At 41.4% G+C, this 14,157-nt stretch overlaps 1 protein-coding gene across 1 annotated transcript in view; it reads right to left on the bottom strand.

Annotated features, from left to right (window-relative positions):
• Positions 1–3,277: 3,277 nt before the first annotated feature.
• ankmy1 (ankyrin repeat and MYND domain containing 1) overlaps positions 3,278–14,157 on the bottom strand; it is an 18,255-nt gene continuing 7,375 nt past the window's right edge. The window contains exons 10-19 of the mRNA XM_063200771.1: positions 13,627–13,734; positions 13,237–13,368; positions 12,706–12,819; positions 12,405–12,558; positions 10,392–10,446; positions 9,853–9,885; positions 9,177–9,322; positions 8,217–8,324; positions 5,057–5,158; positions 3,278–3,613 (exon numbers count right to left, since the gene is read on the bottom strand). Of these exons, the coding sequence (XP_063056841.1) occupies positions 3,426–3,613; positions 5,057–5,158; positions 8,217–8,324; positions 9,177–9,322; positions 9,853–9,885; positions 10,392–10,446; positions 12,405–12,558; positions 12,706–12,819; positions 13,237–13,368; positions 13,627–13,734 (1,140 nt within the window). The 3' untranslated portion in view covers positions 3,278–3,425. The remainder of the gene's footprint in view (positions 3,614–5,056; positions 5,159–8,216; positions 8,325–9,176; positions 9,323–9,852; positions 9,886–10,391; positions 10,447–12,404; positions 12,559–12,705; positions 12,820–13,236; positions 13,369–13,626; positions 13,735–14,157) is intronic.

Genomic DNA, 14,157 nt, shown 5'->3' with positions numbered 1-14,157 from the left:
ATCGGCTTTAGAGGCTATATCCTATGTACAGTATGTCGTACATTAGCAAAATTCTTGCCAATAAATGGGTCATTTCCCCTGATGAATACGCACAAAGCTAGAAAAAAGTTTTTTCCACATTTTATATAATTTTTTTTTACAATATTTATGATATCAATGACTGGAAATTAATGGAAATTAATATTTTAGCCATTTGTCTCACTGGACTCCCATTCTTCTCTCACTTGCTCGTGGTCACCCCCTTGGTTGAAGTGCGACCTCTTTATAGTTCAATGGGCGACAATGGAGAGTGGACATTCTCCTTACAAAAGGCTCTGCTGAGGTCCAGTCACAGTTCTTCTCGCGACCTCCCGGAGTCTTCTTCTCTGTTACTTTTTTCCCGTTTCTGTTACTTCCTGTGTGCCAGAGGACTGCAGTGACATCACTTCCTGTGTGTGAGAGCACTATGTCCTGTCTAGCAGAAAGGGACACATGAGGAGGATTACGTCATAATTTATACTGATGGAATGTTAAAGGGGTATGCCACTATTTTGGGGCTTAATACAGATAAAATCGTTGGTTGGGGTTTATAAAGGTGGTAAAGTGTCTTATTTTTCATGTAAGCCGTTGTCTTGCTGTAAGACAAGTTAAAAGAGGGAATATGTAGCTAAGCTAGTGAAAGTCAATGTATCCATGTAGCATGCTACAATGCTACACGGATACATTGACTTTCACTAGCTTAGCGACATATTCCCTCTTTTAACTTGTCTTAGAGCAAGACAACGCTTAACATGAAAAATAAGACACTTCACCACCTTTATAAAGCCCAGCCAACGATTTTAACTGTATTAAGCCCCAAAATAGTGGCATACCCCTTTAAGTGTTAGGGTTTGTCTTAAGCTCCTTTTTTTTACTATTCTGTACCTTTTACATGTATAGTGTAATAGCACACACATATCCCTCCCTATGACACAAACAGACACAGACACACACACAGACACACACATACACACACACCAGACTGACTGTAACAATGGTTCTGGGATCATCAATAACTCCATAGCTAGCAGGGCTAGCATTAGCTCCTGTGTATAGAACTCTTTTTCTACAAGCTGCTGAACATACCAGACACAGCAATACTGCACGTTGCAACACATTGACAAGCTGTTGATACCACTAAAAACAGACTAGATGTTTTGACTTAGAAGCTGTTTACACGTATCTGGGTGTTTTTGAAAATGCATTGGTTTTGTGCATTTCAACATTCCGTACACGGATGAAAAAAATATCCACATTTAAAAATATCTGCCTAGGCTACGTGTAACCAGCACCTTAAAATGCAAATGTTGACCGAGTGGGAGTATGTATGCATGTTGGAGTATGACTTTGTATCATGTTTGTCGCCATCAGTGTTGCCAGATGGAAAATGTTGAATTATCGTACGAAAACCTCAAAATTATTGTTTTTGGGGTTTTTTGGGGAGGAAATTATCATACAAGGACCAAATAGTTGATTCAAGGCATGTAAATGAACTGAATGACAACTGAAATTATCATACATCATGTTTTTTTGATAGTACAGAGGGCAAAATGGACAAAATAATGGGACAAATACGATAATTATCGTACATCTGGCAACACTGGTCGCCATGAGATTTGTATTGGATTAGAGATACGTGTGATTTAGTGTGACAAGAAAAACGTAGGAGTTTGGAGCTACTTTGAGCTTTTTAACGGTCAAAATAGTGCTGTCTTGTGTGCCCCCGAACAACACACACACACACACACACACACACACACACACACACACACACACACACACTTTCTTAAAGCTTCCATTACGCACTTCCTCAATTTCCCTTGGGATCAATAAAGTATCTGTGCACACAAGCGCAGACACACACAAACACACACACGCCAACAACAACCCTGACATTGTTGAGCCTTTTTGACCAGTGAAAACGATAAGCATCATAAGGTTTAAGATGCAACCACCCTTGCTTGCTCCTTAAGATGCAACCACAACATCCCCTAAAAACCCCAGCACAAGAGCACACGCACACATACACACGTGTGACTAAATGACAACTGATTAGTATTATAAGGTTAAGGGAGTGGTACTGGTCTGCGCTCCTGTAAATGCACAACGGCAGCAGAGCATGAGATGAAGAGAAGAGAAGTGGTGTCGTGTCAATATGAGCTACATACAGTACCTGGTGTATAAAATAAAAGTAGACGTACTCTTGCTATGTACCTACCTCGTTAGGTACAGTGGAATAGCTGGTTTATAAAATTATATAAGATCATGTACTACTGCTGTAATTACATTGATACTTCTACTAATCTACTCTAAACACCTCGGTACATACACACCTGTCAAACTCAACTTCAGTACCAAGCCGTAGCCTCCCCTGGAGGTTAGGGTTTGGACTTGGCCTATGTTTACAGCTTTATGGTAGCTCATCTCAACAGGACACCAGTGCTGGGAAGAGGGTTAGGGGGAAGGAGGCCTCGCGTCCGACTGAACAAGACCTGCCAGCACCGAACACCTCAACATGTCTATGTTTGTTACTGTGTTTGTTAATACAAGATATCTTGAAACTGAAGGGGCTATGTGTGATCATTACTTTCACTGAGGCAGGGCTTTGTGTTGGGAATAGTGCATAGGGAATAGTGAATATGTTTCTGAATGGCATTTTTGTTTGAGAATAGTTTGGTGTAGGGGATGGGTTTGGGAATTGTATTGGGTAGGAGCTGACTTTGGGAATGGTGAGAGTGGTGGGATTAAGGGACTATGTACTGTATGGGAATATTTAGGCTTTAGACCTCTATAAATCTGTGCACAAGCATTATTTCCCATCATGTTACGTCCAGGCCTGATCATCATTTCCAAACACATGGCATCCAAACCAGTTCAGATTAAATCGTTCAAAAATCAAATCAGACTGTTTGAAACTTCAGCATCCGCCCACCTGAAATTGGCGCTCCATTATGCAGTTCTAGACTCTCTCTGTATAAAATCGAGGGATTGGTTAAATCAGGATAGGGAACATGAGTTGAGTAGGAGATATGTTTGGGAACAATGGTGGGTGGGATTAAGGCAAATAGTGTTGGGATTAAGGGTTAGATTTGGGGCGGGAATGGGTGGGATTAATCACCAGTGCTGGAGATTATGGACACACTAAATGTTACACACATTCAAGTAGAGTACTTGAAAACTCCACATAATCCTATGACCATAACGTGACAAAAATGACCTTGTTTGCAGACATGATTAAATGGAGCACACAGATCATGCATGAGTTTATATGAACGCTTTATTACCAACATGGTTTAATGGAGATTAAATGAAAAGTGCTTTGTTACATATACAGTTAAATGAAGGTTAAACAAAGATGCTTTATTATAGTTAAATGTTATTTAAATTAAATGCTATTTAAATTAAATTTAAATAAAACTGTAGTTTTCGTTAGGACTCCATATAGCCTTAGCCTTCTCATTGGGGTTCCACGCGGCCTTAGCCTTCTCATTGGGGCTCCATTTGGCCTTAGCCTTAGACCTGTTCTGATCACCCGAACTTAACTTTGAGGCCGGTGGTTTGGATTTGAGCTTGGCGGTCCACTTCTGCAGAAGAGCTGAGGAGAAGAACACACTCACACTTAGTTCACACTAGGGATGCAATTGATTAATAGATTAAAATGTAATTGTGTTAATCGGTTAAAAAAACATTAATCGCCAATTCGACTGATACGAGACCCAGGTGAACAGGGCATGTGAAGAGGGGTGTGAATAGTGGGAATATTTAAATAGAACTCAATTAAATGTATCATTTTATCTCAATTTTGAATTTTTAGATTCAGTAGTTTTTTTTAGAGAAACATTGAGATTTTGGGGGAAAACGACACTTCACAATGAATCGTAAGTCGATCGATAAGGCAATAAACTAACGATTAATGAATGAGTCGATAATTTGCATCCCTAGTTCACACACTAGTTGACAAACTTGCGATTAATACACTCATTAAATTCACACATTAATAATGCACTCCTAGTCAAACACACAGATTTATTACACTCACTTATTGCACACACAGTATTTATTATACTCGTTGTTCACACACAGCAATGACACACAAGTTATTTTCTCTCTGTCTCTCTCTCTCTCTCTCACACACACACACACACACACGGCATCAAAAAGTTAATCTCAACCTCAAACACAGCCTTAAGGTTATCTTACACACGTTCCTGAGTCCTTCACAGCGCTGGAAGTATCTCTTCCAATGGCAATGCATGCAACATGCGTGCAAAGGTGCACTGTGTAAGATGATGGCAATAGTAGGTATTGCAGTTATGCTGCTGATTGAAACTGTGCTGTCTCCTGCCAATTTTGACCTTATCATGAATATTTACAAAATATGGAACAAATCATTCACTAGTATGACAGTACATTACATTTTGTTGCTAAAATGTCTACTGTATTTCTGGAAATTCAAAATGCCGAACAATGGAGAAGACCCCCCCTTTCATGTATGAATACTTGATGGTATTCGTGAATTTGATGGTGGTTGTAAGTATTCATAAAAAAGGCAACATTTGTGAATGGGCAGCATGCATTCTGAAAATAAACTATTGGAAATATTACACAGTGCACCTTTAAAGGGACACTGTGCAGGAAATGGTCAAAAAGGTACTGCAACTATGCTGCTCATTGAAACTCTGCCACATATTGCCAAATTTGACCTTTTCATGAAAGTTTTCTAAGTAATAAACTAATATTTTTTAGTATGGCCCAAGTAAAGTCATTTTTGCAGCTAAAAATGGCTATTTCTGGAAATTGAAAATGGCGGACCATGGAGAAGATCCCCCTTTTCATGTATGAAAAGTGCAATTTTTCCAGTCATAATGAATACTTAGAATTTGATGGTGGTGGGAAGTATTCGTGAAAGAGGTAACATGAGTGAATGGGCAGCATGATTTCTGGAAATAAACTACTAAAAATCTGACACAGTGCACCTTTAAGGGGCATCTACTATGTAAGCTCCCTCACACTACAGCTACAGCTCCTGACTGCCTACCCTTGCGACTTTCTTTTAGCTTCTCTGCGGCCCTCTTGTTCTTCATATGAACTTCCATCTGAGTGATTAGAGATGGCTCCTTTTTGATCTTCACTGACGCTCCTACACACATCACAGTAAACACACACACCACAGTAAATATCTGTACTCACACACCACTGAGACCCACAAATAAGCCACAGGACACCCATACGCACGCACACGCACACACACAGACACACACACACAGGAAAAACACACACACCACTGACACTCATCCACTCCTGTGACCTCTACATGTCTCAGCAAATACACACACACACACACACACACACACACACACACACACACACACACACACACACACTCTCTACTCATCTACAGCAAAAGTGAAGGGTAAAGGGACAGACAGACAGTCCCCCTGACGGAAGAGTTAAAGCGTGAGGGCCTTATAGTGAATGAGGTCGAGTAACAGAGTGAGAATCCATCTAGAAACGTTTATCTGCCTTCCCAAATTCTCTTTGCTAATTGGCTAATGGGCGGTGACCATTACAGTTTTTCCTCGATTGCTTACATACAATTTTCGGAATCAGGTCTCGAATTCTCAAAACTCTACACACAAATCCCCAAAACTCACACACAAATGAACACACACTGAAAAATTAACGTCTTGTCTCAAAATGATGTACTCTCTTCTAAAAAGGCAATTTTGTTCTCAAAATAAAAACACAAGCATCATTTTAATTCACACTCATATGAACCATTGAACACTAATATGTATAAGGTAAAACTCTATACTCAGCTTGACGCACAGTAGACCTTATTTTGTTCAGTGTTCTACTTACTGAAGAGGGTATCTTTCTGTTGTAAAATACTGAAATATTGTTTTTAGCCTCAGAGTACACAGATGTGTGGCAATTTTTTTTTTTTTTAAATGCACTAATTCACTGTAAAATATTGGGGTAACCACACGAAGGTGATCTCTTGTATTACATATTTTTGAGATCAAAAACTCAACAAATGTGTGTTCTCACTGCAGACACTCGTGTTTTCATCATTATCACATGCAATGTGTGTCCTTATGGAGTGATGATTTCAGATTGTAAACGGGTATGAAGAGAGTTTGTTCAAGTGATGTGGTAGTAAACATAGTATGGCAGTTGATTTTAGTATTTTGAATGACAGTGTGTTCCATGGGATTTTCTTCATGAAAATTGTGTCTAATACAGGGAATTGTGTGTAGTGTTTTGAAAAGAGTGTGTTTTAAAACTGAAAATGTGAGTGTAAGGAATTGTGCTTATAGTTCAGTGACATTGGTTAGGGGAGTTGGGAAATGGGTGAGATGTTTCGAGAATTGTGTGTGAAGTACCAGAAATTGCGTGGAAACAATCGAGAAAAACTGTAATTCCATGGAACCGGCCAAGCGTCAATAGGATGCATGTAACTTAGCCATGCATAGAATCTTTGTTTGGAATGCGGATGGTATCTAAGGGACAACATAGGAATCATGCACATGATTTATGGCAAATTAAATTATCACAATGTCGGCATTCCAAACAAAGATTCTTGCATGGCTAAGTTATACACATTCGAGTAACAAAGCATCTATCTTGCTCACTAGATTCTGGTGCAGTTGACATGGTTGTTTAGAGGTAGGGTGCGCACATCCACAGGTACCTGTAGTTGTCCAGGTGCCAGACAAAAGGTAGTAGGTAGTGTGATGAAACGGTCTGCACTGTCTGCACTGCACTGTTACTGTCTGTAAAGTTGTAGGAACCATGTCAACTGCACACTGTGTATTAACTCCAAAAATACTTTATTTCATTTTATCATACGGCAACGTTTCGATCCAAATCTGTTCAGATCTGTTGGATCGAAACGTTGCCGTATGATAAAATGAAATAAAGTATTTTTGGAGTTAATACACAGTGTGCAGTTGACATGGTTCCTACAACTTTACATGGCCTGGCGCACATTGCTGGGGTGAGTTTCTCAAAAGGGAAGTTGTTAGCCTGTTAGCAACTTCGGTAGTTGCCAATGGGAAAATGCATTGAAAGCAACGAAGTAGCTAATGTAGTAAGCAACTTTGGTTTTGAGAAATTCACCCCTGGACTTCTAAACCCGCGCTTCGCTATTAACTTTGTGGAACCGGTTACCTCATCGGTTGTTATCCCTTACATAAACAGTTACGAAACACTTACTGTTGGCCCACACTAACTAGACATTTACTCTGGGCCAAAACTGACTAAAGTCTTTCGATGGGCAACACTTGGTTACAAAACCTGCTTTAGCAAATATTTGCCATCATCTCACTGTACTATAATCTTACTACACTCTAAAACCAAGTTCATGCTTCTCCGCCTTTGACATGACTTGTAAAGTCACCAGGGCCCCATGTTCTGTAAGTGCGGGGCCCACGCAGAGTGCAATATATCTAGATATAGTATATGGGTGAGGTCCATCAGAGCTGGCTATACTTAGTTAGGACCCAGCATTTTCTGCTGGCCTACTCCCCTTCTGACGGAACTGATTTTCCTTCACACGAGGTGTGCCGAATGAGATGAGATGCATTCAAACAATAATAACCTTGCGCTATGGGTAAGGCTAACCTGGTTCCCACGGGATGGTTGGAATATTGTCAATTGCTAAGCTCTGGAAAGGGCGTGGGTGTGTTCAAAACAGCTCGAAACTCATTGGAGAATTCACATGGCTTTTTTTGAATCAGTACTACCTCAACCACTGACTTACATATATAATTATGTATATATATAATTATGTATGACTTATGTATAAACCCCGCCCTGTGATCCCTTCCCGCGATTCTGATTGGACAGGCTGTGAAATATCTGATTCCTTCGGGCTCGTCTAAGATTTCCAGACCCAAGTGCGAGCTCACGAAGGTTAACAAAGATGCACAAAGCAGGAAGGGTTTGCGTGAGAGCCAGGCTAGCGTAAAGCATCTGTCCATCGCAAAAATAAAATACATTGTAAAAAATTTAAAAGGAAAGTCTTCATGGTGCTAGAGGGGTCTCAGTGTCTCCGTTTTGTCTGAGACGGAAAAGCATGAACCAAGCATCACTGTTTGACCTACACTTAGTAACCTAACACTTACTGTTGGCCAACTGCTATGAAAGGATTACTGTTGGCCAACGCTTATTAAAGTCTCACTTTCTGCTCTCACTTGTACTGGTGGCCGACAGGGGCCTAGTCTTAGTGCTGGCTGAGTTGAGCCTTACTGAGCTCCTGTTCTGAGCCTGAGCCTGGGACTCATTGCTGCTGCCCTCCTGGCCTACAATAGAATATAATCAAATAGAACAGAATAGAATAGAATAGAATAGAATAGAATAGAATAGAATAGAATAGAATAGAACAGAATAGAATAGAATAGAATGCATTTTATTCTCACTATTCAAATGCAATTTACAATGTACACATTCACAATGAGATTGATAGCACTGACTTCGGTGCAGATATTAAAGAGATATGAAAAACAAAAAAAACCTAGTGCAAAACAGAAACACACATGCACGCGCACACACAGGCCACAGGCCAGTGTGACGCTTGGATGTTTGCTCAAAGTGTGACTGTGTATGTGGATATGTGTGTGTGTGTGTATGTCCATGTGTGTGTGTGTGTGTGTGTCTGTGTGCATGCATATGTCTGTCTTAGGGCTGTAACGATACACTCAACTCACGATTCGGTTTGTATCACGATTCATGACCTACGGTTCGATGCACCCATCGATTTTACATTTGCCAACATTATAATCTTAATGAATAAAAATTAAAATAGTCCAAAGGTAGAATAAGTTACAAGAGGCTACAAATATTTTTTAAAAGTTTCTATATAATAATGATGATGCTTGGAAGCACTATCACTTCATATCATGTGGTTGTTTTCATGGCAGATGGGTATCAAAACATTAAAAGGGCGTATCACGATACTGCCTCTTTGTATCACGATACAGTATCGTGACTCTGTGTATCACGATTTCTCGGTTCGATACAATATCGTTACAGCCCTAGTCTGTCTGCATGTGAGTGTGTGCGGGCATGCACGCATGCATGCGTGTGTGTGTGTGTGTGTGTGTGTGTGTGTGTGTGTGTGTGTGTGTGTGTGAGTGTGAGTGTGTGTGTATCACCGTGTGTGCGGACACACTCCTCCTTGTGCCGCAGGTTCCAGGCCTTCATCTTACAGCTCTTGCTGCAGTAGGAGACCATGTGGCAGCGTGTGCACGGGATCAGCACCACCCCCACACTGCGCCCACACTGGTAGCAATACTTTAACCTACATACACACACACACACGGTTACAAATACATTCACATAAACACACGCACACACACACTCACTCATTTGCGCACACACACGCACGCACGCACGCACACTGGTTAGAAATACTTACTGTAAACCTACACACACACACACACACAGAGTTACGGATAAACACCACGCTCACACTGTGCCCACACTGGCAGCAGTATTTTAACCTGCACACACATGCACATGTCATGCACGCACACACATGCACAGTTACAAACATATAAATACACACATACACACACACACACACACACACACACACACACACACACACACACACACACACACACACACACACACACTGGCAGCAGTATTTTAACCTGCACACACATGCACATGTCATGCACGCACACACATGCACAGTTACAAACATAAAAATACACACATACACACACACACTCACACACACACAGACACACACACACCACCCCCACACTGGTAGCAGTGCTCTAACCTGTACACACACAAACACACACGCATACGCACATGTCTTACCCGCTCAATCTTCTGACTGGTTTTCCATCTTCACTGAAAGAGAATTACAAAATTAAGTTATATTTTATGTGCATGTGTGTGTGTGTGTGTGTAAGTGTTCATATGTGAGTGAGTGTGTGATTGTGTGCATGTGTGTGAGTGAGAGAGAGCGAGAGAGAGCGTGTGTGTGTGTGTGTGTGTGTGTGTGTGTGTGTGTGTGTGTGTGTGTGTGTGTGTGTGTGTGTGTGTGTGTGTGTGTGTGTGTGTGTGTGTGTGTGTGTGTGTGTTTAAGTTTAATGGTTAAGAAGCCTAATGGTTAAGAAGATGGGCTTGAGATCAGAGGGTCACAGGTTCATATCCCACCATTCCACTCCCTACCATACTCCACGGCTAAGGTGCCCTTGAGCAAGGCACCTGACCCCACACTGCACCAGGGACCAATACCAATACCCTGTACATAACTCAAGTCAATTTGGATCAAAGTTTCAGCAACATGCAGTACAGTATAATGCAATGTAATGTAATGTGTGTTGGGGGTGGGGGTGGGGGCAGGGGGGTACCTGATGAGTTCTATGATCAGGTTGTCATCTGCAGCTCCATCTGTTGTAGTGGAATCTGGAACACACACACACACACACACACACACACACACACACACACACACACACACACACACAGACACAGACACACATACACACACACACACACACACACACACACACACACACTCATCATACCTGTACATAAATATACATGCACCGGTAAATATACATTTAAAGGGTTACTGGTAGTATATTACTTTAAAATGAATCCAATACAATACAGTTTTACAACAGTGACGGTATTGACAGTTTATGGTCGGCACAGTAGCAGTGTCCAAACCAATTAACAAATTTAAGAGAACATAGTAAACTTACAGGGGCTTCTGTGATTGTGAAATATTATTGTGAAGTATGATTGTGAAGTGTGCAGTAGAACTAAAGATTTGAAAAGGGGCCCTCATCCATGACAATAACCTGCCTGGTTTAATTGTCTTTAAAAAATATCTGATGGTGGTGATGAATATGTGTGACACAATTTGAGCTATCAGAAAATAATACTAAATATTGTTTTAAACTCACTGTTTGCAGTTCTGTAGAACTGCTTTAATGTGTTCAACATGTAGTGGTGATATTATTCATATACTACATCAGTGATTTTTTTTTAGTCCATTGAAATTATGTCTGTCCTCTGGACAGCAGGTTTTACAGGTTGTGGGCAGGTTTACAGCAATGAAAAATAAAAAATATATCCTTAAATCTTTCAAACAACTGTACATTTGTGTAACAAGCCCCTTGATTTGTGTAACAGGCCCCTTTTATTGCTGGGACATGTTTTTGCCAAACTATCAAGAAACAATGATGTACAAGATCATTTTCATTACTGAGGACCCCTTTTCAAACCTTTAGCGCTCTTGCATTTGTTAATTTGTTTGGACATTGCTACTGTATCAACCATAACCTGTCACCATTGTCACTTCTGTATAATATATTAACGTTAATTAACGTTGCGTTGCGCAACATTGGCCCTGGCGCTTGGAGCTGTATTACGCATCATTCAGGCTCATGAGATTTGAGACAACTTTATTAAAAATCTCTGTTTGTTTTAGATGAATGGACACATTCTAATGAAAGATGAGGGTCTTAGTGTTTAAATGCAACTTAGAGCATATTTGTATGTGCTTCAGAAGCTGAGATATTTAGATTTTTATAGGCTGAGGGCGACTTTTCTTAAAGTGATACTGTCCCATTTTTAGAAATAAGCTTATTTTACACCTCTCCTCGACCTAAATGATTGAGTGCTACCTTTCTCCTGTACTTTCAACCGTTCTCTGAGTATGGCAGTGCAAATTTTACCTCTAAGCTAGCAGTTAACATTGAGTCCTATGAAACCAGTTAGCCGCCAGCTGGCCTCATAGGACTCACTGTTAATTGCTAACTTGGAGGTAAAATTTCCTCTGCCATACTCAGAGAATGGCAGGAAGAACAGGAGAAAGGTAAAGCTCAATCATTTAACTCAAAGAGAAGTGTACAATAAGCTTATTTCCAAAAATGGGACAGTATCACTTTAAAAAGGGCTCAGGCATTCAGCACCCTTTTTTTTGCAGGTGCATTAGGCGTCAATGAGTTCATACATTTCGAGAAGCGGTATGGAGTACCTAAAAAATAGAGTGAAAACAAAATGGCTATTGTGAACAAACTACGCATATTATGTAAAAGAGGAGTTTTTTGTCACCTCTGTCAGATGTCACCACCGTCAGGTTTTGTGTCTGCTTGTTACCTTCGTTCCACATGTGACTGAATTTTGCTGGTTGGTAATATTATTTACATTATAAGACATATTAGCATTCAGCCTGGTCCAAAATCTCTCTAGCCTCCACTGAGGCACATTTGGAGGCTTTTTTGTCACCGCCAAGATGCGGGCACACAAAAGGGCACAAACACACACACACACACACACACACACACACACACACACACACACACACACACACACACACACACACACACACACACACACACCCTCATCCTCACCGCTGAGTGTGTGCTGATTTGCTAGTGGTGTTTCCTTGGTGGCGGCACTCCTCAGCAGATCTCCCATGATGCAAAGCAACTGCCGCCGCACGTTCAGAGTGTCTCTCTCCCGTGGGGTTAATGCATGGTACGGAGTGTGTGCAATACGCCAGTCCTAACACACACACACACACACACACACACACACACACACACACCTGATTAAAGGAGCGGTATGCGTAGTCTACGGCAGTGTGTGTGTGCGCACGTGTGCGTGTGTGTGCGCATGCACATGTGCATGTGCGCGCGGGCATATGGTTACCTGACTAAATGAGTGGTATGCGTAGTCTACAGCAGTGCCCCACACAGACTTCCGTCCAGCGACGATCTGAACCGGCATCAGAATATCAGCCCCAGCTGCTATGAGCTTATTCAGCTGCACACACACACACACACACACACACACACATACAAACACACACACATACACACGTACAAAAACACACAAACACACACACACACACACATACAAACACACACACACACACACACACACACACACACACACACACACACACACACACACACAAACACACACACATTAAAATATCAGCAACTGCTGCCATCAGCTTATTCAGCAACCACACACACACACACACACACACACACACAATCACATTATAATTATCAGCACCTGCAGCATCAGCTTCTCCAGTGTGTGTGTGTGTGTGCCAGGACTGTGTGTGTGTGTGTGTGTGTGTGTGTGTGTGTGTGTGTGTGTGTGTGTGTGTGTGTGTGTGTGTGTGTGTGTGTGTGTGTGTGTGTGTGTGTGTGTGTGTGTGTGTGTGTGTACCAGTAGTAGGCGGTCACAGCTGTTTGCCTGTGTGTGGTAGTTGATGTTTGCGTTGGCACACAAGGCGTTGCCCACGTGACTGGACAATGCAAGATTTGGCTCCGCCCCTCCGTCCAGCAGAGCATCCACCGCCTGCCAATCACATCACTGTATCACTACCCCATGAATTATTCATGAATACTCATTACATACACTGTACATTACCTAACCAATCACATTGTGGTATAATATCGATACATATGGGTTATTATTAATTTACTCCCCTAGTTAGCATGGAGCTAAGGTTAGACAGGGTGGTCAATGTTAGCGTTCTATATGGATGAGTGTTAGGCCTTTTGTAGCTTGTGTGGTGTGTAGAGGGTGTGTTAGAGTGGAGTTAAGGTTGTGTACCATTTGGTTGCCGCTGGCGATGGCGAGAGAGAGGGGGGAGTGGCCACTCCACAGCAGACTGGTACTCGCCTTATGGGACAGAAGAACACGCACCACCGCCGTGGCATTCTACACACACACACACACACACACACACACACACATACACACCAAGGCTTGACATTAACTTTTTCACTTGCTGGCCATTGTGGTTAGTGGTTTTCCCAAGTCACTAGCCATTCAGCTATTCTACTAGCCACAAATTGTATGTTGTTTTTTTACTGATCATAACTCTTTCTAACTTCAGAAGATGAGGTGCTAAAGCAAGAAGATGAGTTTACAGCTTTCTACGTGGAAATAAATCATACAAATAGAGTAACTGAGCTTTTTCTCAAATTTCTACAAACAATTGATAAACAATTGATATACAGGGGGCAAAGTACAGTATATTGCAGGCTATTCTGGTATGTCATACCATAGAATAAGTTACCTGCCAAATTGGCTAGTGACACTGAAATTGTTACCAGCCACAGCCAAGTTTTACCAGCATTT

This window comes from Engraulis encrasicolus, chromosome 6, assembly GCF_034702125.1.
Source record: "Engraulis encrasicolus isolate BLACKSEA-1 chromosome 6, IST_EnEncr_1.0, whole genome shotgun sequence".
Lineage (NCBI taxonomy): Eukaryota > Metazoa > Chordata > Actinopteri > Clupeiformes > Engraulidae > Engraulis > Engraulis encrasicolus.
This window is presented reverse-complemented; position numbering and strand designations above follow the sequence as displayed.